Genomic DNA, 26,802 nt, shown 5'->3' on the forward strand with positions numbered 1-26,802 from the left:
AAGGTTTGTGAACCACAGGCACCTCTTACGTTGGAATAAAAGAACCCAGAAGTTTTGACCTACTGGAATTCAATGCCTGAAGGTTTCACTTTATTTGGCATAAATGAATTTTACTGATTGAAATGGTACCAGGTTTATGGTATTCTTGTGTTGAGTGTGTGATTTGTAGATCTCACTAGCAGTATAACAATATTGAAACATGAAACAGTTTGTTGACTGTATTAATTTTCATAATTTTTTCGCTACAGGTATGCAGAATAAACAAAGCATGAAGTGTTTCAACTACGCTCAATATTTGGATCCCATGTTGGACATCAAGAGAGGAGTGGGTGATGGTGGTTATGGAGATCCAGACTACACCAATATAGAAGTTATTTCAGGTGATAATTCAAAACGGCTGTAGTAGAATAATATATTATTAAAAGGAACAAGCAAGTTACAGCATGGCTAATGAATCTGAACAACCAGCAGCACCACTGCCACCACACGCATCCATGCGTACACACATTTATGTGCACATATTTAAATTGTTAAATATTTCATTACTTGCATCACAATATATATTTTTGTTGTTAGTATTTGTATTGCAAAATAAAGTTCTTTTTCCATCAAACATTGATTCTCATACTATTGATGCTAGACAAAGACAAGATTTGTATTTACCTCAAGCTGATTTAACTATTTATCAAAAAGGAGTTTATTATGCGGGTATAAAAATATTCAATAAATTGTCCATAGAGATCAAGAACACATCCAATAATTTTAAACAGTTTAAGGTTGTATTAAGGCATTTCTTGAATACTCATACATTTTATGCTGTGGATTAATATCTAAATAGATAATTTTTATTATTGTTGTATTCATCGTACTGTCCAGTTGTGTAATATTTATGTATGTATTCTGTGCTCTGTGTTATTTTATGACATGTTCTGTATCCATCTTTGGATCTCTTGACCTTAAATTAATACAAATACATATACATGCACATGCTTGTACGTATGCAAATGCACGTCTCTTATAAAATAAGCATATATAGGCTAAAAATGAAAATACAGATTGTCAGACTTTATTTCTGCACAATGTTTTTGACAAATTAATGATGTTAATATTTAATGTGCCAAAGATGATTCTGTTAACTTGTTGGAAACTAATGATTCGATAGTGTAAGTTTGATATTTTATTGCAGTATAAGATGTGAAGACAAAGTGCATAGTGCTGTAAGGATCCAGTGAAGGGTGCACACAGAGATATTTTGAATCTGAATGCTGTATCATTCAGTACTGAGAGGAGGAGTGGAAGGAGGTTTGTTGTAATAGGCCAGAATAGTGTGACATCTTAAACTTAATGACAAATTCAGTGCATTGGGAATATTTTTGCATCAGTTCTAAATGATTCAGATGATGATGTGTTACACTTGGGATCACTGAGTTTCTGTACTTTGTCAGTTGTCTGGTATTCTGAAGGAACAACACTTCATATCAGATTCACTGACTGAGATGAACTGTTTCTAACAGACCCAGCTGAGTAGGTGCCTTTCCATCCTTTTGCTTGAGAATGGAAACTGACACAGTTTACAAAACATTTTCTTTCAGAATACTGGGCGATGCACAAAGTTCAGGAACCCAGTCATCCCAAATATATTTTCATGTGTTGGAAGTTCACTATGTTCCAGTATTTTACTGTTTTGTTGTGATTGTGTCATACTCTTAATGATTAGTCTGTTGTATATACAGGTTATTTGTCTGATGGAGATGCATCGCGAGGTAATGTGACACACCCGCTCTCCGATGCGTGTGATGGATACATGTCGGAAGGTGGAGCATCTCTCTGTGCTCGAAGATTGCACGCCCAACAGATCCTGTTACAGGAAAATCGGTAAGTAAAATAATGTCTGTGTGATACTGGAAACCTCATGCTTTTTGGAATGTGGCAGCAAGTAGTTTTGTGGTACTGGCTATTTTAGTTTCATGGGGTCACTGTGTCTGTACTGTTTCCATGTGTTCAGTTTGGAGCTTTGCTGCATTCGTAATGATCAATGTGTTGTCCATGGATCAAATCCTGCATTTATATTTATTTTGGTTTGTAGCGGCCTCAGTAGTCTAGAGGTAACGTTCCCACCTCATGACTCGTGGTACGCGGGTTCAAACCCGGTGGAGGTTGTAGAATTTTTAAGGGCAGAAAAATTCAGGGAACAAGTCCTCCGGGAGTGACTTTAAGCTGTGTGTCCCATGTTGTAGCTTTACGGCACGTAAAAGAACCTCATATCTCCAAAGGAGGTCACTGAGCCAAATTCAAGGATGTTTCCCGCCCAACAAGTAGTCTCTAACACCTCTGATAGATGGGGGAAGCATTATAGATACCGCCAAGCTAGTGGAGGCCGAACTTGCTGGCTCAGTCGGGACTGATAGTACGCACCAATATCGGTAGGATATAGAGACTGGTAGAATATCGTAGAGGGAAGCACAATGGACCAATACTGGTCTAAGTGCATGGGAAAACCCACCCTCTCCAATAAGTAACTAACTATTTTGGTTTGTGCTTTATGATGTATAGTTTATGGGTTGTTTAATAATGTGTCAGTTTCACAGCCTGTTTGACATTGAATGATAAATGAGGGTGGTTATGAACAGTGGCCTGGAAGGGACTGAAGAGGAAGTGGTTGTAGTCTATTTAAACTTACTATCCTGTAATTTACCTGAAGTAGCCGAAGAAAACAAAATCCTTAGTCAGAACAGCATGGTCACTGTTGAAGAAAGCTGTGGACACTTCAGATGTAATAATCTATGCTCCATTGAGGAAAAACACAAAATAGAGAGCGACTTCAAAACCCTCAGTTAGGTTGATAGCATATGCCCCTTTGAGAAAGGCTATGAAAACTTAGTCTGTGCCCACTAACAAAAAGTACAGAATTCTGTGTCAGCATAGCATGTGCCCCACTGAGAAAAAACCACAGTCGGGATATCCTGTTTTCAATTAAAGAATGCTGCAGGGTGACTCATAAGCATGGAACCATAGACGATATTGGAGTTTTAGCATAGATGTTACAGAATGTGATCAATATGTCCACCAATCATGTGAATGCTAGGATAACATTCAGAAAGTTTTTGTAGTTTTTCTCTAACTGCAACCTCCACCCTGCAGAATTACTTATTCACTTGCAACCTTACTAGGCACGTTGTATACATTTTAGTGTCTGTGGTTCCAGACTTGCAGGACATACAAAGTGTGAATGAAGTTCCAAACTGATGCTATTACAGTAATACTACTAACTGCATCTATTGGGTATGGACGGGAATAGTTAGAGAGAAAGTTTATTTATATGATGTGCAAGTTTCAACTTATTTGGTTGCTGCATATGAGGATTATAATTGTTTTGGTGAAGTTAGTTTCTTCATTGCATCGAAGGTTTCAAAATGGAATGAAGAGCAATGATTAAGTTTTGTGTAAAATTAAAGAAAACAGCTACTTAAACATCTGAATTGTTGAAAAGTGCAAACGGTGAAGAATATTTATCAAGAACAAGTGTGTTCAAATGGCATAAAAAGTACACAGAAGCTCAGAAAGTGAGAATACAAAAATTATGGTTGAAAACAATGTTGGCTGCTTTTTTTATGCTACAGGTATTATTCATCATGAATTTGCACCTGAGAAACAGACTGTAAATGGTAAATTTCATAAAGAGGTTATTAAGGATGTGTCATTCATGGTCATTGTGTTAGGCCTGAGTTTCAGGAAAGTGATTCCTGGTGTCTTCTACACAACAATGTACTGGCACATTCTATGGGCTTTGTCTCTGAGTTTTTGTTGAAACGAGTGATCCCTGTGTTATCCCATCCACCCTACTCCGCTGATTTAGCACCGGCTGACTTTTTCCTATTCCCTAAATAAAAAATTGCGACGAAAGGGACGAGATTTGAGGCTGTTTCACTGATCTAACAGACTGTGATGAGAGAAGTGAAGGAGATACAGGAAGAAGCGTTTCCTCAGGCATTCAGTTCCTTGTAAGAGCATTGGTTTTATGGCCTCAGTTTGGGAACTTAATTGTCACACTGTCTATATATACATATATGAATGAGAACTTGTCAAGATTGCCTGTGCCCCTTTGAGGAACTGTGTAGAATTGAGAAAACTGAAAACCTCAGACAGGAATGTTTGTGCCACGTTTAGGAACTGTACAGAATTGAGAAAGGGTTTGACAACTTCAGTCAATACCGCCTACCCTGAAGATCGAGGCAGCAGGTTCCTGTGAAATATTGATATCTGTCTCTGCCATGTTATGCTATATCATGTCTTGGGAGACCATTGCCATCCTATGTGTATCCTTAACAACCAGACATGCTGAACATTCCTTTGTTATGAGTCTTAATGAAAGTGCAGTAAATCCTTGATATAATGGATCCTGATTTGATGGATTTCAGATTTAATAGACAGAATTCATTAGTCCTTGATATATATGGTTGATATGTTGGTACTTCTTCATAATAGTCTGGTTGATATGTCGTACATGTCTACTTCATCAGTCATGCTGCGAACATAACACATATCTAGTACATAGATCACAACAACCTCACCAGCATCTGTGAGTCGATTGTGTAGAAAATGTTGGTCCCTCAATGTCTTACAACCTATGGGTCTCCAAGGCTTGTTACAGGGATAGCTTTACCTCTTTTACCCTTTACACATGGACACAAAAATAAAAAAGTCAAACTTGAGAGTGAAATCAAATGTAGAACTGACTGAAGAATTAGAATTGGGAGTATACATCACACATGTTTGTGGGGAATATGGACATTTGGATTAACCCGTTAAAACAAATACATATCATAGATCCAAAAGTAGCCACAGGACAAACATTTACGGAAACACAGTGAACCATCAAAGAGAAACTGCTGATTACCATTTTACAAGTAAAAATAATTGACAGCATTACCATCATGATTGTTTATGTGAGCATCTGTTGTGTTGTAGCTCTTGTGGTGTTAAAGATGTGGTAAATAATGTCCTTGAATTACTGTATCTATTTTGTAGCTTCTGCATATTCATGGTTTTATTACAAGAGATCTCATGGCTGTCCCAGCATATTTTGCTATATGTTAGGAAAAGAAAATGAACCAAGCATATTTTAGCCAACTTACCTTAAAAAATATAGGCTTATGAGATCATCTTGCTATCTGTGTGTGTATTTTTTTTATTGCTAGTGGGGTGGGACTTCTGGCCACTTCTGGCCTATTGTACCAGCCCCAGATGATAGGTGAGGGTGACTGTGGAGCAACTGGTGGAATGAAGATTGGCAGGGGAAACTGAAGTACCCAGAGTATATATATAGACCACTGTAGGTTGCAGTGCAAGGGCCGAGGAGGCCTACCCCTCATACATTCATATATATAGTTCCATGTTAACACAATGCCTGGCAGTGGATCTCAACACAGAAACTGTTGCTTCAGATCACTCTGAAGTTTTCTTGTTGTTTCGTCTATAATCAGTCTGTACTTCTCTGTCCTAATATGTACTCAGTCATCACCGTTCACTAAGGACACACCCCATTCTCATCCTTGTGCTCTCACTTGCTGAACCCTTCTGGACTCTTTTTCTGTGATGGCTTAATGTCCTTGACTCATGACTTCTAAGCTATGACTGACTGCAAATGACCTTCACTGTCTCCTATAAACCTTCGGCACTGACCCCATAGAATATTGTAGATGTGTTTACAGTTCTGTTGCTTAGCACTGGGCGTGGCATGGGCCATATTGAAAGCAAGTCACGTGATAGCTGTCTCACCAGGCCATTGGCTCATTGACTGTTGCCTAGTAGTGAGCTATGAACATTCATCCTAATGTTGCCTGTGTATATCACAGGGTGTTTACCTAGCCGTTGCCTGGCAATGCGTTGATGAAATCCATTACAGTATGTATATATTTAAGTATGTATGTACGTGCGTGTGTGTGCAAGCGCGCACATTCATGCATGCGGGATTATGTATGTATATCTCCCCTAACAACTTCTAAACACCTGTACCGATATTTGTGAAATCTGGTATGTATATCATGCTACCTGAGGCCATCTCAGCATCATACTTTATAAATCCTTCCTGTCTGTAATACCAAGATTGCAGCCTCTCCAACTGTTGAGGTAACCTTAATATTACTTAAATGTTTGAATTAATCATCATGAAACTTGGTTTATATATCATGCTACCTGATGCCATCAGAATGGCCTACTTCATAGATCCCTCCCATCAGTAATACCAACCCTGAATCCTCCCAAATAACTTTAATATTACTCAGTTGCCTGAACCAATCATCATGAAACCACAAACCGCTGCCCCATATAGTGGTAGAGCATATCTTGGCCTACACCTGAATCAGCTTAAGTCTTACAGACTTTTGTAGGTGAGACAGCAGGTCACAACATGTACCATGAACAAAATAAATAAAACGAAATAACATATAAAGTAACAAAATACTTTGCCCGAAACTTGTGCAAGTACAAATCAGTCACCCATTCAGAAGATGTATGCAAAGAAGCAAAGGTCTCTTTGCCAGATGTCAGCTGTATACTGGAAAGAGAATTTAGAAACAAAGACTCTAGTTCAGGAAGGAATTTAGAAACATGTTAAGTCACTGACATCTACAGTGAAAGAGGAATCAGCAGGAAGGCAACAAGTTGCAGGAGAACTGGTGACAATAGGAGAAGAAGGAAAGGGGATGGACACTCTAGGATAGAGAGGATGAAGTGACATGTGAGGGAGGTGTAGGGATATGTCACAGCACAGTTAATGGAATGGCTATCAGGTGCACTAAAGAGAGCCAGAGAGCATCATCCATGACGTTGAGCCAAGAATGGTACATAACTTGCCACCTGAGATCATTTTAGTGTACTTCATGAACCTCTCCCATCACTAAGTTAATACTTTCTTAATAAATGTTGACCTTACTTGCATCAGATACTTGATTTGTAGTGAAAGGAAAGTAGGCAGTCATTTCTTCCCCAGAACTTCTTATTTTTGTGTAACGAATTACATTTTGTGAGAAATTTTAAGGTCAGAGGTTATGTCAGGTGACAGTGAAACCTAAATTATTCTGACTGAATGTTAGCTATGTGTCTGTGAAAGGAGCATTTTATTAGCTTTCAAATAGGCCTCATATGAAAGCTAGCTTATACACAGCAAAAGTTATGATAGTTTATATTGGAGGAAGCATCCCAGAAATGCAATTTATTATGAATTTGCACCCTCCTTGACAAAAATTGCAAGACATTGGGTGCTGAAATTTTGCAGGAATACTGTTTTCTATGGAGTCTACAGGCTCATTAATGATCATTGAAATCAACCTTTGAGAAAAAGTACAAAATTGAGAAAAACTTGGAAAGCCTAAGTCAGGATAATTTACCCTGTACCCCATTTAAGAACAGTACAAAACTAAGGAAACCTACAAAAGTCTTTGACAGGATAGCCATTGTCTCATTGAGTAGAAGTAGAACTGGAAGAAAACTGTGAACACATTAAACAGGACATTATTTTTTAACATTGATGGAATGATGCATCTTCTGTAGGTGACAGAACACAGTCAACACTTATATGCAGATGTTCTGCAGTGTATATGGGCAACTGTATGGTGAAAAAATCCTGAAAAGTGGTATAACCAAGATGGGGGTTATCCACCATGATAGTATTCCTGCTCTGTCTGTACAGGAATTGCTGACCAGACATATTGTTTGCTATTACTAACTCCCACTAATTTGATCAGTTGACTTTCTTTACCACTGTTTTCCACATCCATGGCATCCTGTATGATTTAATCAGCCTAACAGTAATGTGATGGGTAGAAGTGATGCTCTTCTTCTTGTACTTTTCTCCATTTCAGTGGTAATTAATCGTTTTAGGTCCAAATATTATTTCAGGCATTTTCACTCTATGTTCATTTCACAGGGTTTGATTGCATTAATTGAACTGAGTCCAGCCAAATACTCGTAAAGATGCTGCAAAGGCAGATCAGTTTGTTTTGCATAATGTTCTTCTGTTCCTTTGTCAGACTGCATGAGTATGTCTTTGCAGCATCATAGTGAGTTAGACCTGATTAAACTCAGCTGGACTCAATTTGATTACTGTACCCACAGTCACAGATTGAGAAAGTTTCCCATCGTGTGAAACCACAGATATATAGTCTTTAGGTTCTTAGATAAGAGACAGGAAGATAAAAGATAAAACTTTTTTTACTTCATCATGAATAACATTTACATTTATTTTAATTTTCAAATGCTCATTCTTTATCATATATTAAGAGGATTTATTAGCAATTTTCTACCTTAGAGATACAGTCATGGCTCCAGTTTAGACGTTGTTTTAGGTCCAAATATAATAAAATTCGTAGAATATGGTTTACATTGTGAAGTTGCTCCTGCGAATCAAAGTAACCATTAATTTTTATAATCAACATCACAGATTAAGTTCTTGGTCTGTTGTTATTACAAGGTGGCCATCCCATCGATCCTCTACCCTTCAGATTACATGGATAGAGATCCTTTGGGATTCAGTGTTTATGTATTCTTTATGCATTATAACCATTTCTTTTCAGAGCAATCTTAGGTGCAAAGAGTCACAACTGCCAGTTGTAATAGAGGAATTGAATGGCAGCAGATTATGCAATAATTTGGATTAATGAAGCAAAAGATTGAAACAAACTTAGGAAACAAGTAAATGGAAAATTTAATAATGTAGTTAGTGCTGATGAAAATAAATAATATATGTAAAATATTGCTATAGAGCCTTTATTTAAGAAATATAAAAAACAACAAATTGAAATCAACAGTCTTCTTCATCCAGCTGAATCAAATTTTGGATATTTTCCAGCTGCCATCAAACACATTCTGAAAGCCCTCTTGCTCATAAATCCCACATGTCTTTTAGAGCATGTTTTCAACTGTGAAAGAACTTATCATATCTTGATCTGGATTATCCAGCATCTAGATTAATTGTAACCAGATTAGCTAGGGTTTACTTTTTGCTCTAAAAATTTATTTTGAATTGTAACCGTGTATCTCTTGAGATACAGAATTTTATATTACTATGTGTTCTGTATTCTAATGATGAGAGATGGAACTTATATATATAAGTAATAGTAAGTATATATATAAGTAATATAAAATTATATATATATATATGTAATATAGTAATCTCTTACCACCCATGATTTTGCCAATCATGGATTCCACATATCTATGGTTTTCCATTGGCATGCAGTTTTGCTAACTGCTTTACTGGTGGTAAGGCAGCCAGGGCTTGTAGCTGAACACATGCCTCCATCAAGTGCCCAGAATGCTTGGAGCTGTACATCCATTTGCTCATGTTGCTGGTAGCCCAGAGACTTTCTGGGAAGGCAGTTGAATCTCCTGTCTCGTAATATATCATCGTCCAGTTATGACTGATCCGTGACCTCTAATGAAGCATGAATAATTTTTTATAGTTCAGAATACTTTCCTTAGTCCTCAACCCATTTCCCTAAGGTCTATTTTAATATTGCCCTTCCATCTATGTTTCCAGTGTGGCCCCTTTCCTTTAGATGTTCTGACCGAAATTTTGTAAGCTTTCCTCCCCCATGCATACTACATGCCCACCCATCTCAGTTTCTTTGATTTTTCGCCCTGAAAATGGTGGGTGACGAGTGACAAGTGTGACGCTTACTGTTGCATAATAGGTATGCTGGGATTGTCTGTAGTCGCAGATTGAAAAATGAACTGAAAAATTAAACCCGCGTTTTATATAACAACGTGACGGGACGTTTGTTCTCCGTTACATATTTTGTACCACTGGCGAATTACTTGGCTCCGCATCGCACAGTTGGCAACTACCAGTTTTTAAGCACCATGACATCAAAATCAATACTCTCGCTGACGGATTTAGTGAAGTATAGTGTGACGTCATCGTAGTGTGAGTAAAACTGCATTCGGCTGCGAAGTCACCAGCAGCCCTGTAACGTGTGTCTGTTACTTGTAGGGTCGTATCCGAACTATCCGAACTCATTGCTGTTTCGGACCAAGCACATTAGTTAAGCGGGAAGAAGAAAGATGGCTTATTTAAATTACAACGTTGTGCCTTGCACATTATCGAACAACTTGGAGCATATGTAATTTCCAAATGTATTTTTGCAATTTTACAAACTTCGTTGGTCTTAATGTCCAATTATCGCTGGTGCAAATTTTTGTAACAGGAGAATTAAGATGTACTTCGTATCGTTATGTGTGAAATCTGTGGTTTCATAGACCATCCATCTGAATCGCTCACTTGTCGAACAGTATTGTTTTCTTTTTAACCTTTCGTTCGTTATATCCGGTTACCGTTGAGATATTGTAATATTTAGATCTCGAATGGGCGTATATATTGATTTACATTGACTTTCATAGTGTTTTCAATAAGAACAGTTTAAATGAGCACAGTAGGCCTAAATTAATATTTAAGTACGCATAAGTACGTAGTTCCTTCTACACCAGAGAAACAAATGAATGTGACTAGCCAGTTCGGTTAGAGTGTTAATGTTTTGTTGCAAAGCTATTCACACTACTTAAGAGTCAAAATCTATTTTCCTTTTAATTCGTTAAAATTTGGGATGAAGATTGGATTTAGTTGGCTCAGGATAGCGATCAACTGTGGGCTCTTGTGAACACCGTAAACCTTCCATTATGTCCAGTTGCACACGATCTTGCTATTCGAACCACTAAAATTACTAATTTAAATGTAGTCCTATTTACGTTTGGTTAGCTATGTTTCTTTTTGTACTAATCAGATATTCAAAATTGTCATTAGGTGGACCTATCTTTAGACGTGAGAAATAAACCTACATTGACAGACGTATGACCGCCTCTGTGGTCGAATGGTCAGAGTTCCTGCCTACAGAGCCAGAGGTCCCGGGTTCGATTTCTGGCGCTACCAGATTTTCTGAGAAGTAGTGGGTCTGGAACGGGGTCCACTCAGCTTCGTGAGGATAATTGAAGAGCTGTTTCAGGGAAATAGCGGTTCCGGTCTAGAAAACCGAGATTAATGGCCATGGGGATCCGTTGCGCTGACTACATGACACCCTCTATCGAAAAAAATTGGCAGTAACTTCGCCGACAAGCGGCGGTCGCTCGGTCGGTATAGTGCGCTTGCAGACTGCAGGCCACGGAGTTTGTTTTGACAGACGTATACTTCTGATACTTTTTTGATGATTTCTTCAGCGCGAGTAAGTTTTCTGAGGGAAACAGGCTGAAGGTTAAGGACTGGATTTAGCTGGCTTTGGTTACAGTCATTTGATGAACGTCCGAATTCTGTAACGGATAACTTCGTCAACAGAGTGCTAAGAGAGTTGACTAATTTTTCAGATGTTTTTGATTACTGAAAAATCAACCTACGTAAGGCTTAATATGCCATCGTAATAATTACCCGTAGCGGATGAACACAATTAAAACCATATAGGCCAAAATCCAGTTAAGCTTATGCTCGACACTGATCTGCTGATTGCTAACGCGCCAGACATATTCGAGAATATTCAGTTCGAGTCTCGTAAGGAGACTGACTATACTCTCAAACTTTTGGTATTATTCTCGTCACACGAACGGTGGGTTAGTGCACTGAAATACGCTAAAACCGTGTCTTTCAGAGGTAATTTTTCTCATATCATTCAACGTTAAGTAAACTGTACATTTGATAGTTCTCATTTAATAACATGCCGAATAATAATTCCGTTACGTACAAGGCAGTCCCTTCCGCGGTCTCATTCTGCGAGTAGCTTCAGAATGGAGCGTCGTCAGTCCTGTTTTTCGTAGCTTGTATTTCGGTTTAAAGAAGCGTGTTTTCTGTCGGTAGAATATCGTTTTCATGCATGCTTTCTTTTAGTTGAATTTTACCAAAGGAGACATATTTTCTGTAAACCGACTTTGTGTTGACAGCTGCGTCTTGCAGTTTTCAAATTAGAAACATCACGTTAAGGGCAGTGACTTGTTAACCCATATTTGTGAATGTGTGACCCTATCGACCCCAGCAGATGTTTCAGCGGCCTTGTTAGCAACAGTTTTAGTAATTTGTTACATGCTTCTGCGGTGTGGTTGAGAATTTATATGCATTGGGTACTGGAGAATGTACTTGCATTTCGCTTGCCTTTCATACGGAATACTGGAAAGTACGAGTAACTGGTAGTGTTGGTTCCTAGTGTCCTGTACTGTAACAGCCTTATCGTGGAGTCATGAAAGTGAAGGAGTAATTTAACCATGAAGTTGATGTCAGTAACCATTGCGCGCATGGGAGATTTACACTACGTTCCTAGTCTTTTGGGTACAATCTATAGATAGGATAGATCTAACTCCATGGAACAGAGTTCTTGAAAAGCTTATAGTCACCCAGCTGTTAAAAGTTGCCCCTCTTTTTGTGGAAATCGACTTTTCACTGCCGTGTTCAAGAGTTCGTCACTGGCCCTGTCCTGAACCAGATTAATCCAGTTCAAATCCTCTCACACTCTTTCTGAAATTGTGGACGATTCATCCTCCTCTACAGTCGACTGAAGTCCAATTTTTTAACTGGAAGATAGCATGGGATAAACGAACCGAATCCCTGGACACTTAACAGAGAAATCAACAGCAAATCTCATGTCCTCGGAAAGGAAAATTTTACGAAGGATATATGTTCCTCTAAGCATAAATAACACGTAAGAAATAAGATGTAATAGACACTGTGACTGAGATGGAATTCAGAAGAGTAGAGTGGCTAGGGCATATTTTGAGAATGGAGAGCAGCAGAGTACCACAGAAAATCCTGGGTGGCAGGCCTGATGGGAAAATTTTTGGGAGACCGAGACTAAGATGGCTGGATAATGTGAATGATTTAAGAAATATGGGAGTAAGGCAATTGAGAAAGAAGGCTGAAGATAGACGAGAATGGGCAGGAATAATGAGAGAAGCAAAGGTTAAATTAAAAAGGACCATGAATATAGTCAAAGAAGAAGAAGAAGAAAAGAACCTAACCCGATGAAGCTGAAAATCATCACATTTCACAAGTTAAATATTTGAAATTTTCATGAATAAACTACCCTAATCAGAAAAAAAACAAACTCCGTGGTATTAGTCCGCAAGCGAACTATACCGACCGAGCGACCGCCGCTTCTCAGCAAAATTAGTGCCAAATTTAGCGGATAGAGGGTGTCGCGCGGTCAGCGCAGCGGATCCTCACGGCCGTTAATCTAGTTTTTTTTAGACCCGAGCCGCAATTTCCTCGAAATAGCTCCCCAGTTTTCCTCACGAGACTGAGTGGACCCCGTTCCACACCCACTACTTCTCAGAAAATCTGGTAGCGCCGGGAATCGAACCCGGGACCTCTGGATCTGTAGCCAAGAATTCTGTCCACTAGACCACAGAAGCGGCGATGAAACTGAAAATTATTAAATTTCAGATCTTTGACAATTTTAAACAGTTCAAACATATCGAGAATTTGGTTTCCCTAGTTTAACCTGTTCTTAGCGTACTCCTGAATGTAGTGTTAATTTGTTACTGTTATTCACAAATATTTGTAATAGTTTTTTAAATCAGAAACTTTAACTTACACAGTGTTGGTATAGTCAATTGTAGAGAATTAAAATTAACGAAAATATAGTAGCGTCCAGTTGCATAATATTCATACAGAGTTTTATGAAAATCCAGCAGGTAAGCCGATTGTTATTAGGACGCCATACACACTGGCAGGATTGTGCTACAACCCCCATCTTTTCTTTTTATCAGATGTGGAATATAGGCTAAAAGTTAAAGCGTTGTTCGTTCCCCCGGAATTTACTGATCTTTAGCGTCTACCTAGTTCTCAGACCCAATTCCATCCCTGTCTATAATTTTTGATGTAGAATAACTGTGATTGCCGAATAGATTATTTTATTTAACGCCAAAATAATTTCAACTTCCTAGGGAAATTCGTGGGGCACCCTTACGCTCTACCGTTGAAATTGAACCAGATCGATGTGGGGTAAACTGGAGCATCTGTAGTACTTGTTGCAGCTGGCGAGTGACTATTGATTTTACAGCCATCACGTAACGACTATTCTGATGAGATCAGTTTTGGTCACAGAAGCGTCAGTCAGAATAGTCGGTAACCTTGTGGACATTCGAATAGTTCACTTCCCGAATACTTGTCACGAGTGTTACCGCTTAAGCCATTGCTTCGTACAGACAGACACGCATACAAATATCGAATAGCGCAGTATTCAAAACCTCTCATTCTTTCGTTTATGGTAGTACCAAGCAGGTTGATGTGGTGTCGCTGAAAATTTATATTCCCAAGGCGCCCGTTTTGAACCTCGGCTGCGTTACAGGCCAACCTGGGCCGCGCCATAGCTCAAACGATTAATCGCTGGCTTCCCACCGCGGCGGCCTGGGTTCGATCCCGTGTCTGGTCAAGTGGGATTTGTGGTGGACAAAGTGGCGCTGGGGCAGGTTTTCTCCGAGTACTTCGGTTTCCCCTGCCAATCTTCATTCCGCCAATTGTTCCACAATCAATCACCCTCACCTATCACCTGGGGCTGGTACAATAGGCCAGAAGTTGCCGCAGTACAGGGGACTTGGTCCCACCCCACTAACAATAAAAAATACAGGCCAACCTTAATAGTTTAGTCTCTCTAGGTCAGTTCTGGGATAATGCCTGCAAACGAATTTAGCATAGTGATCCCCAAACCGGGCTTGTACTGTCTTCGCTCGCTTGGAAACCGGGATCGTGGGTTCGAATCCCACTCAGGGCATGGATGTTTAGTTTGTGTGTGTGCGTTTTTCTGTGTTTGTGTACAGGTAGAGGCCTTGCGACGAACTGATCACCCGCACAAGGAGTTCTACCGAATGTGTAAGATGTAGAAAAACCGAAGTGAACGGAGAAGTTCATGGAGGTAGGCCTAGGCCCGCTGGGGCTGTAGTGCCAAGGAAAGAAAGAAGAAGAAGAAGAAGAAGATCCCCAAACCGAGGGACGCACTCCACTGGGGAGGTGTGGAGGATTCCAGAGGCCGTGACACCCTGAAAAAAGAATCATTTTATTGTCAAATTCAGCCAAAATAACCGGTTCTTCTTACGTAATTTAATTAGTTCATTTCTAAGCACACTTCAGAATTATTAATCCATATATTGAAATAGAATAGGACGATTAGAATTTAATATTTCTCGGTGTTATTCATCATCAGACATAGGATGCCCTACAGCATTTTCAATTTAAAATTGGAATGCTACACTTTTTGTACGGAGTGCTAGCACCCCCGTATAATTTGAGGTTCTCGCAGTTGTAACTGAAAGAGTGCCTTCATCTGGGTTGTAACTCCCTATAGTTCAGAGAAAGATTAACATTGCGAAGGAATTGCCGCAAATTCTTGCTGGTTTCTTGTTTGGCGTACTCTTCGACACTGAAGATGGATGCGATATCTTCTTCCGAAAATTCGGGCCCTCTCCGAACTACGCTGCGCTACAACTCAGAAAATCGTACGCTTCAATTACTTTCCCTGCTTTCAGATACGAAAATTTGCTAAATATGACTGCCCTTTGTTTATTGCAACGTTAGTCAAACTGACACTATATCGAACATTGTTTTAGGAGGCTCAAGACGTTTTCACGTTGTTAAGGGGCGCTGCAGCCTCCTACGATGGCTATTTTTTTTTTTTTTTTTTTTTTTTTTTTGTTGGAATACNTAGATGCGTGAAGAAGCCCTGGAAGTGAAATACCCGCGCGCGCGCGCGTGTGTGTGTGTGCGCGTGTGCGCTTACGTGCTTATGTGCTTCTATCACGCAGTTTGACGTGGAAGAATAACCCTTGGAGTGGAGTGTCAACACGACTAACGCAGTAGTAACAAATAGGTAAAGGGACCCTTCCCTGCGCTTAACGTAATTAAGTGCCGCGCCATGAAGACGTATGAGGGAGTGGAGGTATAGTTCCGTCATTCTTAACCTCCCAGAGTCGGTCTGTATGACGTGGAGAAGAGCAAATTTAGCAGCTCCCTGACTCTTTCGACTCTGTATAACATCTTTAGTCGAATGATTGCCGTTGGCCTAAGAATCGATTCGATATGATAGTGAGATGATTGTAGCTTTCAGTTAAAACAGGGCAGCATTTAATTTGGGGGTTTGGTCAATGTTATGACCCGGTATTGACTAGCATTCATGATTATAAAAGCCATCCGCAGCGAAATAGGCAATGAATTTAGCTCCTGGTTAAGTCGTGTATGGACGCTCTTGTACACAGCCGTCAATCTCTCAGCAGCGAGGGAAGTAAAAGATATGCCTTCGTGTATGCTGCATCATTGGGAGAGAAGTCTGTGAGGATAGTTCTCCGCATAAAAACAATAACAATTCAGTTGCAATACTTGAGTAAATGTAAAATTACTCTATTCTGCCATTTATCTCTACAGAAATACTTAGAATTTTTTTATTCTCCTTGTTATGGCTGACTTCTGAATCTCAGGCGAACGAGCGACCGTATCAGTGACGGCCATCATGCATGTGCTTTTAATTTTCTTAGACTTTTCGCCAACCTATTGGTGCTGATTGGTGACGGTTCAAGTTTGAAAATTATTTGTCGTTGAATGATGATCTCTCATGTCTCATTGGAAGGTGGTCTGTTTCGATGAAATCGAAGCCTGTTATCTGACTAAGCGCCCTCATTCTTTTTCTCGGTTCATCCTGTGAAATCCTTAAGTTTAATACGCTCCCAGATCATTTACGAATCTTACTGTGGTCTAGTGGTCAAGAGTTCCTGGCTACAGATCCAGAGGTCCGGGTTCGATTTCCGGCGTTACCAGATTTTGCGAGAAGTAGTGGGTCTGAAACGGGGTCCACTCAGCCTCGTTAGGATAATTGAGCAGTTGTTTCGAGGAAATAGCGGCTCCGGTCTAGAAAACCGAGATTAACGGCCGCGGGGATCCATTGCGGTGACCATGTGACACCCTCTATCCACAAAAGTTGGCACCAACTTCGCCGACAAACGGCGGTCGCTCGGTCGGTGTAGTTCGCTTGCGGACTACAGGCCACGGAATTTGTATTCTGCAGTAGAATTTCCATCAGTTGATACTGCGTTGTAAAATAATAAAAAACTGGTTAATTATAAGTAACGTAATCCTTGTGGAAGTGTCTTTTTTTTTAGTGTTCACAACGAAAAGTTGCAAAAATTCGCCTGTTAGCTTCTCTATACCCATCTGTCGGTCTGCATATAACATGTTTTGAAACCGCCGAACGAATTTGCATGAAATTCGATATTTGAGACTTTCGGTTTTGGTTATAATCTGACAAAAGTAACTGATACAACATGAAGACCTACGTGCGTTTCTGCGCTTGGCTGGAGTGTAACTCTCTGAATGCGGAAGCGAAATATATTTCAATTTGTGACGCGCGTGAAATTATTTAGATGCTGGTTTGAAGGCCGGGAATTTAAACTCTGATAGTTCAGTGCATGAACATTCCTCATTGTGAAGGTCATGTGGAAGTTGACTGCCTTAATAAATATATGGGTTTTCATGTTTTGCCGTGGGTGGAGTGGTTTGCCACAGGGTGCTTATAAATTTCTCGTCGGGACACGCGTCCTTTTGGTCAGTTTTTTATCTTTCCTTTCAGCGATGTGGTCTGAAAGTGCTGTTATGCGGACCCAAGAATGATGGAGCTCTACTGTCACTCCCCCATACGTCTTCATGTCGTGGTGCTTAATAACTAAGTACAGAGAAAACTTCACCTTTACCGTACAGTCATTAGTACCAACATAACGATCGCACTAAGTTGCTAGGTGGTAGCAACACTAGCACAACTGCATGTACGAGTTCCCTGAAATTGTGTAGTTCTTCGAAAAATATATATGCAACGTTTGTTAAGGATTTTTTTTTTCTGTAGAATGTAAGACAGAATGGCTGATAGTGAAATCTGTATGCAGTTTTCTGTTTGATAGCGATAACTAATCAGCCATTGGAGTTAGACATGAGAAATGTGATATGGAAAGGTCGTACACATGTCTGCAAATGCTCTATTAAATGTTGTTATTTAGCCAGCAATTAAAGTATATGGCGACGATGCGAATCTTTGATGTTATATATATCACATGTAACAGAAAGCAGCGTAAACGTCACATATAAAGAGTTCTGTCTTCTGTGGTATAACGCCGTGTATTCCATTGAAAGTCACGTCTGTTTGTTAAATGCTTCTTGCAGGTTTCTTGCTTGTCGACATTTTCCTCCGACTTTCACCAGATTGCACGGCGTTATACCCCAGAGGACAAAATTATTCAAACCACCACTCTGAGAAACGCAAATCTTACTTTATTTTTAAATTTCTAGACCCTTTTATTAATAATATGTTCATGAAATGCATCTGTAACCGCTACGAGTGTTCAGAAGGTGGAGGTGCGAAGAACACATGAGGAAATGTATCCCGGTACAGACTGCACATTTCCGGTCTTGTTTAAGCTGAGTGTAGTACATTGAAGATCTAGATGTCTGGTGGTGCTATGAATATTCTTTTGGGATTATTGCAATTGAAGACAAAGGTATTGGGCTATGTACGCTTGAATTTGGTGCTACATTTGCCGTATTTCTTTGACGAGTGGTGTAGATATATGTTTAGTTACTTCTCATGGCACTTTGCTGTTTCTGCCGTTGTTTGGTACAGAACTTCATCAGGTTTTTCATTCTTTCTTGTTAGGTTGTTTGGTACAGAACTTCATCAGGTTTTTCATTCTTTCTTGTTAGGATTATGTCTGCGTAGAATTGTCCCGTTTTCCTATTCTCAATGCTAATAAGGTACTGCAAGTTCATTTTCCAACACAGTTTGTGCTGTACCTTTTTGGAATTTGTATTTTCGTGCTAACTGTTGGTGAATCTTCTTTGCTGCATTGTGCTGTTATCATCATTGTTGGTATCATTATCATTATCGCCATTTTGTGTTGACCCTGTAATTGACTCCTGGCTGTGGAGTTCAGCACATAAATAAAGCACTGAAAGGAATTATTTTGAGACTGGCACAAATTATATGTAATGTTTGTGAAGCACCCTGTGCGTGTTTCACTGCCCACATTATGCCCACACTCGCGCACTGTACACAGTACTTCCATTTGCGTCCCAAATTGTGTAAATCCCAGCAGAGTTGGTAGACCTGTTACTGAGGGAGGTCCGACTGGCATTGATTTGGGGGTGATGCGATGTGCAGCTACAGAGGTTGGTTGACACAATCACACACAGAAGGATAATACGTTAATGTATTACAATTAGAACCCGGTTTTGTGTAAGTAGGTAGGTAGGTAGGTAGGTAGGTGCGTGCCTCTTTCTTCATGTCGTTTAATGTTGGTGTCGAAGACGTGAAAGTCGACCTAGTTTAGAGTCGCAAAGAATGTCTATTGTTGACGTATGTAATGGTTAGAACCTTTTGTAGTTTACAGATTATTGATAAATTACATTGTAGCGAAATTTTCTCTTTTTTCTTGTGTAACATCTTTGAATTAACTGATGTTGTGAAATTCGATATTTCATTTAATAGATGCTGACTTTTCAGAAATTTGACGTAATTTCAGTTAGTTATATTCCGGTGGTACATAATTATGTTAAATGTTTAACTTTATAACAGTGAGGTATTTAAATTTAAAATTCGAAAAGTAATTATTAACGCCTGTAGATTAGATAACACGTAACGTTCCAGTGTCGAAGAAGTTGCCTGTCCAGTTCTTACAGTGCATGACAACAATGCAATGTGGTCATTTCACTTTTGTTTTGCACGTATGTTTGATCAAGCGTGTCTGGATAATATATCCCATATTAGTTTTAGCCGTGTGTAAAATAAATTAAGTTGTAACTGTACCTTATATTTCACACTAAGCTGCTTCTAACAAGATGGCAGCATGTTAACACGTTTCATGTGAACTTGTTCCAACGAGTTTTGAAAGCATTATAGGTGCTATTCGAAGAAAAAAAAATGGCTATGAATGTAAATACGTTTGTTTAAAATTCGGGTTATGTTAGTTTTATGTCAATTCAGGTGCATTCAGTTATAAAACTTTCTTCATGAACTCTAATCTTAATATGTAAGTAAAGTATTAGAAGAAAAATGTTTCCGTACTGTAGTGACTATGTGAGCTTGTAAGTCAAAGAAACAGTTTACACCTTTTGAAATATCAACAGTATAATATAAGTATGTCAGAATTCATAAGCATGAAAGAAGTACTTCATCAAAACCTTGTTTTCGTGTTGAATATTTAAAACTTCTTTCTGTATTGCACTGTAGTTCATAAGCCTGTACGGAAGAGCATATGATTTAAAAAAAAAAATATAGGTGTTAAACTTTTTGACCACTCATCAATATTTTCGTTAGTTGGCTGTACTAATGTAGGCAACAATAAATTCTGGGAAGAACTGATCTCCTACTTTCCTTTGATAAGACACAGACCGCATAGAAAACATCTCGAATACTTCCTCGTTATCACGGGAACGAGTTTACTGAGCCGTTGCCTAGCAACGAGCGATTCACAGACAGGCGCACAGATTCTTTTTTGATAACGAAACAGACCACATAGAAACCGACGCATGCAATAGCTCTGTTGCATGCATTCATTGCAGCAAGAACGTTTTCACCAAGCCCTTGCCTATCAACGATATGGGGGGAATACACACGCAGATACACAGACTGATAGGAGGCATATATGAATTACGCCGTTCAGATGGGCTCAGTTGCCATGGTATGCATACCAAGTTTCATAAAGATTTGTTTGGGCATTTGAAAGTTAATAAGGGTGATACATTGACATTAAGACAGGAAGGAGATTGCATAAGCCTACTTTAGGATAGGGTGACCCATTGTCAGGCAGTGTGCCCTGGAGACATGCAAAGGATGAGTTGAGGGTCACCGTACGTACTGTACTAATGTATCAGCATGCTAACTTGCACAGTGCAAACACTGGGCCAACACAAATCCTTTTCTTGTACTCCCATAGCATAAACTGTCAAACAGGCTTTAAGAACTTGTTTTTGTGTTCGCAGGAATTCCAGTACCAACGTCAGTCCAAGTGGTAAGGGCGAACCATTGCTAAGAAGAGTTGTTGCCAGACCAAAGCCACGTTCATGGTGAGTTGATAGTGTTATTGGGATGATCGTATTTGCAATTTGAATACCACACCACAAGAATGAAATTTAAGATTTTAATTTTCCTGGGGAGTGAAGCACGGCTGGCACATAAGGCTGACGACCTTACCGCCATCTTTGAGCCGATTGTCGAGGTAATGTGGGACCCTTAACGTCTCGCAACCCTATGGGCCTTCATGGCCCGTTACAGGGATAGCTTTACTCTTTTTTTTTATATATACAGCTTATGCTGTACTTATTCTTGAGACCTAACATTTAATATGCTCAAATTCCGGTTTATTTACATTTAGCTTTTTATGTACAGTTTGCCAGTGAAATTGTTCTTACAGTGATTGTTGTCTCTGGAGATGAGTTGGCCATGTAGCATGCATGAAGATGTGAGAAATTCATGCAAAATTTTAGTTGAGAAACCTGAAGGCAAATGAACATTTTTGTGACGAACTTATACTGGAGGAAATAAATAGGCGTGGGTTGGAGTTATGTGATTCAGAATGGGACTCAGTGGCACGTTCTGCTCAGTGTGGTAATGAAACTTGGATGCCATAGAAGATGGCGAATTTCTTGACTGGGTGAGCGACCGTTAGTTTCACAAGAAGGACTCTTCTGTTTGCAGATAATTATGTTTGTGACTCCTTTATCCAGGCATGATATTTATCCACCTTAGCCCAAGGTACAGGATCACTGTCACTAACCAGTACTGAACTCCCAACTTTTACTTGTTCGGTGACACCAGATTCATTAATTTCAGTGCCGTACATCAACAGTTGTAGGCATTTAAAACTACTGCACCTTTTTTGAAGACTTTGTGTAATTCTGGCTGCAATTTTCTGACTGCAGTAAATTAAACCACAGCCCACAGGCTGAGGAACACTGCCCTGGACTTTTGCCCACACTATACTCGATTAGAATTTTGTATAATAATTATCCTGCCTGAGGTTTGTTGTGGTTTCCATAGTAGCTCCAGGCAGATTTTGAGATTTCAGTTCCAAATGAAGTTTCTTTTGTGCAGTTTGGATGATAACAGATCAGCCTCCATACGTGTTTCGGAGACATTTGCCGAGCTGTCTGCAGACGAGCACCTCCCCGGCCACTCACATAACAAGGTCAGTACAAGGGTGGGCCACTTCTGTTGGTATTTATGCAACAGTACAAGAAACCCCTCGTGAAATCATTGGTGTATTACAATTACAGTCATTGGCTCAGGTTTGGAGGCATTTATACACAGAAGTTATGAAAGAAGGTCAGAGGACCCAAAAAGCAAGTGCTCTGTTTCTTAATTGATAAAGATCTTTATCCTTTTTATCATTCTGTATGCATAATCTTGAATATGTCAAATGAATTTTACAGTACAAGTTATAATGTCTCTAGTTTATATTCTACAAGTCACATTTTCAAATTGAGATTCTCCTGTAGTTTTGTACAAGTATGAAACTTGCCTATTGCACTCAGAGAAGAACATAGATTTAAGGTTTTTGATAACAAGATAGTGAGAAAAATATTTGGACTTAGGATGGAGGAAGTGTCAGAAAGTTGGGCAAAGCTGTATAACAAAGAGATTCATAATTTGTACTCTTCATCAGAGGACATAAGGATGACAACATCAGGGAGAATGAACTGGGCAGATCATGTAGCAGCCATGGAAAGGACCAGAAATCCGTACAAAATTTGATGAAAATATCTGAAGATACCTCATGGAAGATGTTTGCTAATGGTATCACCATATTTGTGTGTATCATCCCTTAATAACTTTCCAGCTAATTGACAGATTTTCACAAAACTTCATAGGAATATCACATTATCATCAAAAGCCACCCTACTTTTATATTTTTGCTTTCTTACTATCAGCAGATCACCATGTTAGTTGTGAGAACGTTTAAGTTGAGAGCTATATTGACATTACTTCTTGCACAATACCTTAGAATACTGAGATTATGTTTTGGTAATAGATCTTTTAAAAGTATCAAACTTTGGTTACAGCAGTTCTTTTGTACATTGTAAAAAACACAGTAATATGGTGTTCATTGCAAAATCTGTATTCATCCTCTGGATATCTCTCTGAAACAAATTGAGCTTCAGACATAAAATAAATGGCTGAATAGGCATCTTTCCTATTATATATTCAGTTTATTCACTTTCCACAAAGGGAGTATAAATACAAAGACAAAACATCATGTTTTAGTGGGTACTCTGTGCACACAAATAGCCTAAGACTGTACACACCTAGATTTTGTGGCCATATGAATTGGTAAATGTGCCTCATCATCACATATTAAACTCCTTGCATATTCTGGTTGCAAGGATGGAAACTGTTCCATTTTTGTCAGTCATCCCTAGCGTCTTCTACACTGCGTTTTATATTTATAGAACAGCTTTTTGCTTTGGTTTACAAGCATTCTGTGTAATGTTTTTGCCATTTCTTTTGATAGTTTGTTTATTATTGTATATCTGTTATGCACATTTCTTTTCTGATATCTTCACATTTGTGATCTGTCATTCTATATCCACCACTTGCTCTTTGGAAGTAGGTTTCTGCAGTTTTAATTCTGTCAGCATATCTGTTATTAATATCCATCATTCAGATCCATGTGAAGGCTATTACCCTATAGAACTTAGTGATGTTTTCTTTGTAATATTAAAGTTTCAAGTGCTACATAATTCTTTTAATCTAAGTGGATTTATATTTCTTACACTTACAGCGTTTGGTGCAAGGTGGGCCTGGGGGGTGTCTCAAAGGGCCTGGCAGTCAGAAGCCCCTGCCAATTCCTTTCAATCCTTCTGATCAAACACAAGTAATATTCCGAGTAGTTGGGTCCCATTCTCATGTCAAGAAATCAGACAGCAGCCAACAGACAGATAACAGTGCCTTCAGGTAGGTTTCATAATTTTATACCTCAAATTGGAACAGTTTATTTAGTAATGCAGTTTAGCTGTAGCTCAGGTGAAGGAAGCAGGAAAAGCAGACAGCATCATTGTAAGAAAGCCCAATATAAAATGGTTGTTTGGAAGCCTAAGAAAAAAGGATAATATTAAAATGTGTTTGAAGGAAATGGATTTTGAGGATATAGAAGTTCATGCCTTTCACAGAACTAATTACTGTGTTCACAAGGCCCACAGCTGGTCTCTCTCTCAAGCCAGACGAATCGACGGCATGCCATAATGCTTTATTTCTCTAAAATCAGTTTAGTATCTATGCTTGGGTCTATAAGATGGTCTCCACCCCTCAAATTTTCTCTGAGCAAGTTGATTCATGTGGTATTACTACTTAATTATAATCAGGAGGTGCATGGTACATTTCTAATTTTTTTTGGTAATGCTAGTGGGGTGGGACTAAATCCCTTGTACTGTGGCCACTTCTGGCATATTGTACCAGCCCCAGATGATAGGTGAGGGTGATTGTGGAGCAATTGGTGGAATGAAGATTAGCAGGGGAAACCGAAGTACTCGGAGAAAACCTGCCCCAGCGCCACTTTGTCCACCACAAATCCCACTTGACCAGACCTGGGATCGAACCTGGGCCACTGCAGTGGGAAGCCAACAGCTAACTGCTTGAGTTATGGTGCGGCCTGGTGCATTTCTAAGTCAGGACACTGATTATCCAGAGAGAGTTTTTTTGTGGTTTCCCTCAGTCTCCCATAGACAGATGCCTGGATAGTACCTCAAATTAGACCAGTGACCGCTTCCTTCCACATCGTGTTGAATTCTTCATTCACTAATGGTCCTATTGTGTGATTGTATATAATCTGAGCTACCACCAGTGTTGATTTAAAAAAACTGTAAAACAAAATATAAACCCTTGAGATTTTTGGGTCAGTATTTAGTAAAATCATTATAACCTATTGTAACAGTACAATATCAACACTCAGTTCATCAATTTTTTGGTAGTAGTGTAATTTTTCTCATTTATTTGTGCATATGAATTTAATTGAACTTTACTTTCCTTTGTGTTGCTACTCTGTGGTTGACAGAGGAGACAATAGTAAGATGATAATGTATTAACGTCAGTGTAAAAAACATGAAAGGAATTCAGGTTCACCAGTTCACATTATCAAATCACCTTTTAATGATTACTGCTCTTAATTTGTATGTCATAGATATATGAGATAATGTAACTAAAATGATTAGGATATTACCAAATGTAGAACCTTTGTGTGATTATAGACAAAATTCTGGTAGTCCAGCAAAGAAACATGCTGAAAACAGTGGTAATGGAGGTGGTCGAGTGCCAGAGTTACAACATGGCAAGACGGACCCAGAAGTGGTGAGACAGCAGAGAGGAGAGAAGCGGGGCTCAGGCTCTAGCCCTGGTGCCATCAGCAATGGGCTTGCTCGCAAGCCCGACAAGAACGCCGATAGGCAGAAGAAAATGGGTGAGTTAGAAACAAGTTTGATGATCACCAGGTTGTTTCCATTATCAGCCTGTTGCATTGGTTGCAGAATATCTCCTGATAGTTTAATAGTAGCCATCCATTCATAGGTACTGATGACCACCCTGCCTGACCACTGTGGTTCAGACTTAGTGTCCTAGATCTACACAAAATTTACCAATGCAGCGTTTGATCAGCCTTGATGAAATATAAGTATTACTGTGTGCAAATTTCATGCCCTTATTAATTTGAACATCCACATTACTTAAAGGTCTTGGAAATTTTACACGTTGATCCTTATCATCTGTTTAAAACATGCATTGAATCTTTTGGAAAAGACATATGAGAAGTGCTTGTTAAATATTATAATTTTTCTGTTGATTTCTCACAGGACACCTAGTAAATAATTGAGCAGTGTATTTAATTAGTATGATTGTGGGTATTATTGATGTAGTTCAGCGAATCTTTTAACAGCTGATTTTAAGAACTATTCAACTTGATTTGAATAGATGTTTTTGATCTTTACATGGCCAGTTATGCATGTGTCTCATAGATCAGTTCATTTCAGGGCAGATATTTATATTGGTGTTGAGCAGTGTCCCTGCCGCACGTGGGTCGAGAACCACGCTCTGCTACCACTTTGTGCCGTTTCCCTTCCCATGTGGAAGGGAACCCAGTTCTCCTACCCACTTACACCCATGGACTCCTATTCAAGCGGGCAAAGGACAGGCTCATAAGACGACTTGCTTGCACGTGGTGCACTATGCCTCCCCAAGGTCGAGTAGGGGATCTCGGGAGAGGAAAACCACTGTCGGCACTATGGGCCAAGCTGGACGGATCTGCTCGTCTGAACTAGTAGGGAACACGCACACAATCCAAGTATACACAAATACTACAGTCGTTTCTAACATATAAATAAATGTGTATATTGATAACAAGAGATACAGGTGACTCTGCCTGAGGGGCAGTAGCTGGTCAAAACACACTCACAATTGATACAGAGTTACTCTGTGCCTAAGCGCACAGACGCAAATATAAGCACGCCTCATGGCAACCATTTGACTTTACAAGTGACTCTGCCCGATGGGCAGTCACTGGTCAAAACACTCTCACAGTTAATACAGAATTAACCCTGTGCTGAGCGCACAGACACAAATATAAGCACGCCTCATGGCATCCATTTGACTGTACTGGGAACACAAGTATATATTCCTACTTACGCGCCTGAAGGGCGACCGGCTATTCAAGCCAACAAACAAAACCATTTACTTACGCCACACGGCGTCGTAATAAAACCAGGAAACCAAGCACACGCAGTAAGTCACTTACTGGCGTTTCCAAAATTATGAACAAAGC

The 26,802-nt window shown here is 39.4% G+C and overlaps 1 protein-coding gene across 2 annotated transcripts in view; it reads left to right on the plus strand.

The window, feature by feature from the left end:
- LOC111875055 (neuron navigator 3) overlaps nucleotides 1–26,802 on the plus strand; it is a 132,192-nt gene that overhangs the window by 66,243 nt on the left and 39,147 nt on the right. For both annotated transcript variants that reach the window (XM_033755698.1, XM_023871094.2), the window contains 6 exons: nucleotides 249–380; nucleotides 1,734–1,875; nucleotides 20,981–21,064; nucleotides 22,092–22,185; nucleotides 23,779–23,951; nucleotides 25,241–25,449. In XM_033755698.1, the coding sequence (XP_033611589.1) occupies nucleotides 249–380; nucleotides 1,734–1,875; nucleotides 20,981–21,064; nucleotides 22,092–22,185; nucleotides 23,779–23,951; nucleotides 25,241–25,449 (834 nt within the window). The remainder of the gene's footprint in view (nucleotides 1–248; nucleotides 381–1,733; nucleotides 1,876–20,980; nucleotides 21,065–22,091; nucleotides 22,186–23,778; nucleotides 23,952–25,240; nucleotides 25,450–26,802) is intronic.

The sequence above is a fragment of the Cryptotermes secundus genome, unplaced genomic scaffold (assembly GCF_002891405.2).
Source record: "Cryptotermes secundus unplaced genomic scaffold, Csec_1.0 scaffold1491, whole genome shotgun sequence".
NCBI classification, from domain to species: domain Eukaryota; kingdom Metazoa; phylum Arthropoda; class Insecta; order Blattodea; family Kalotermitidae; genus Cryptotermes; species Cryptotermes secundus.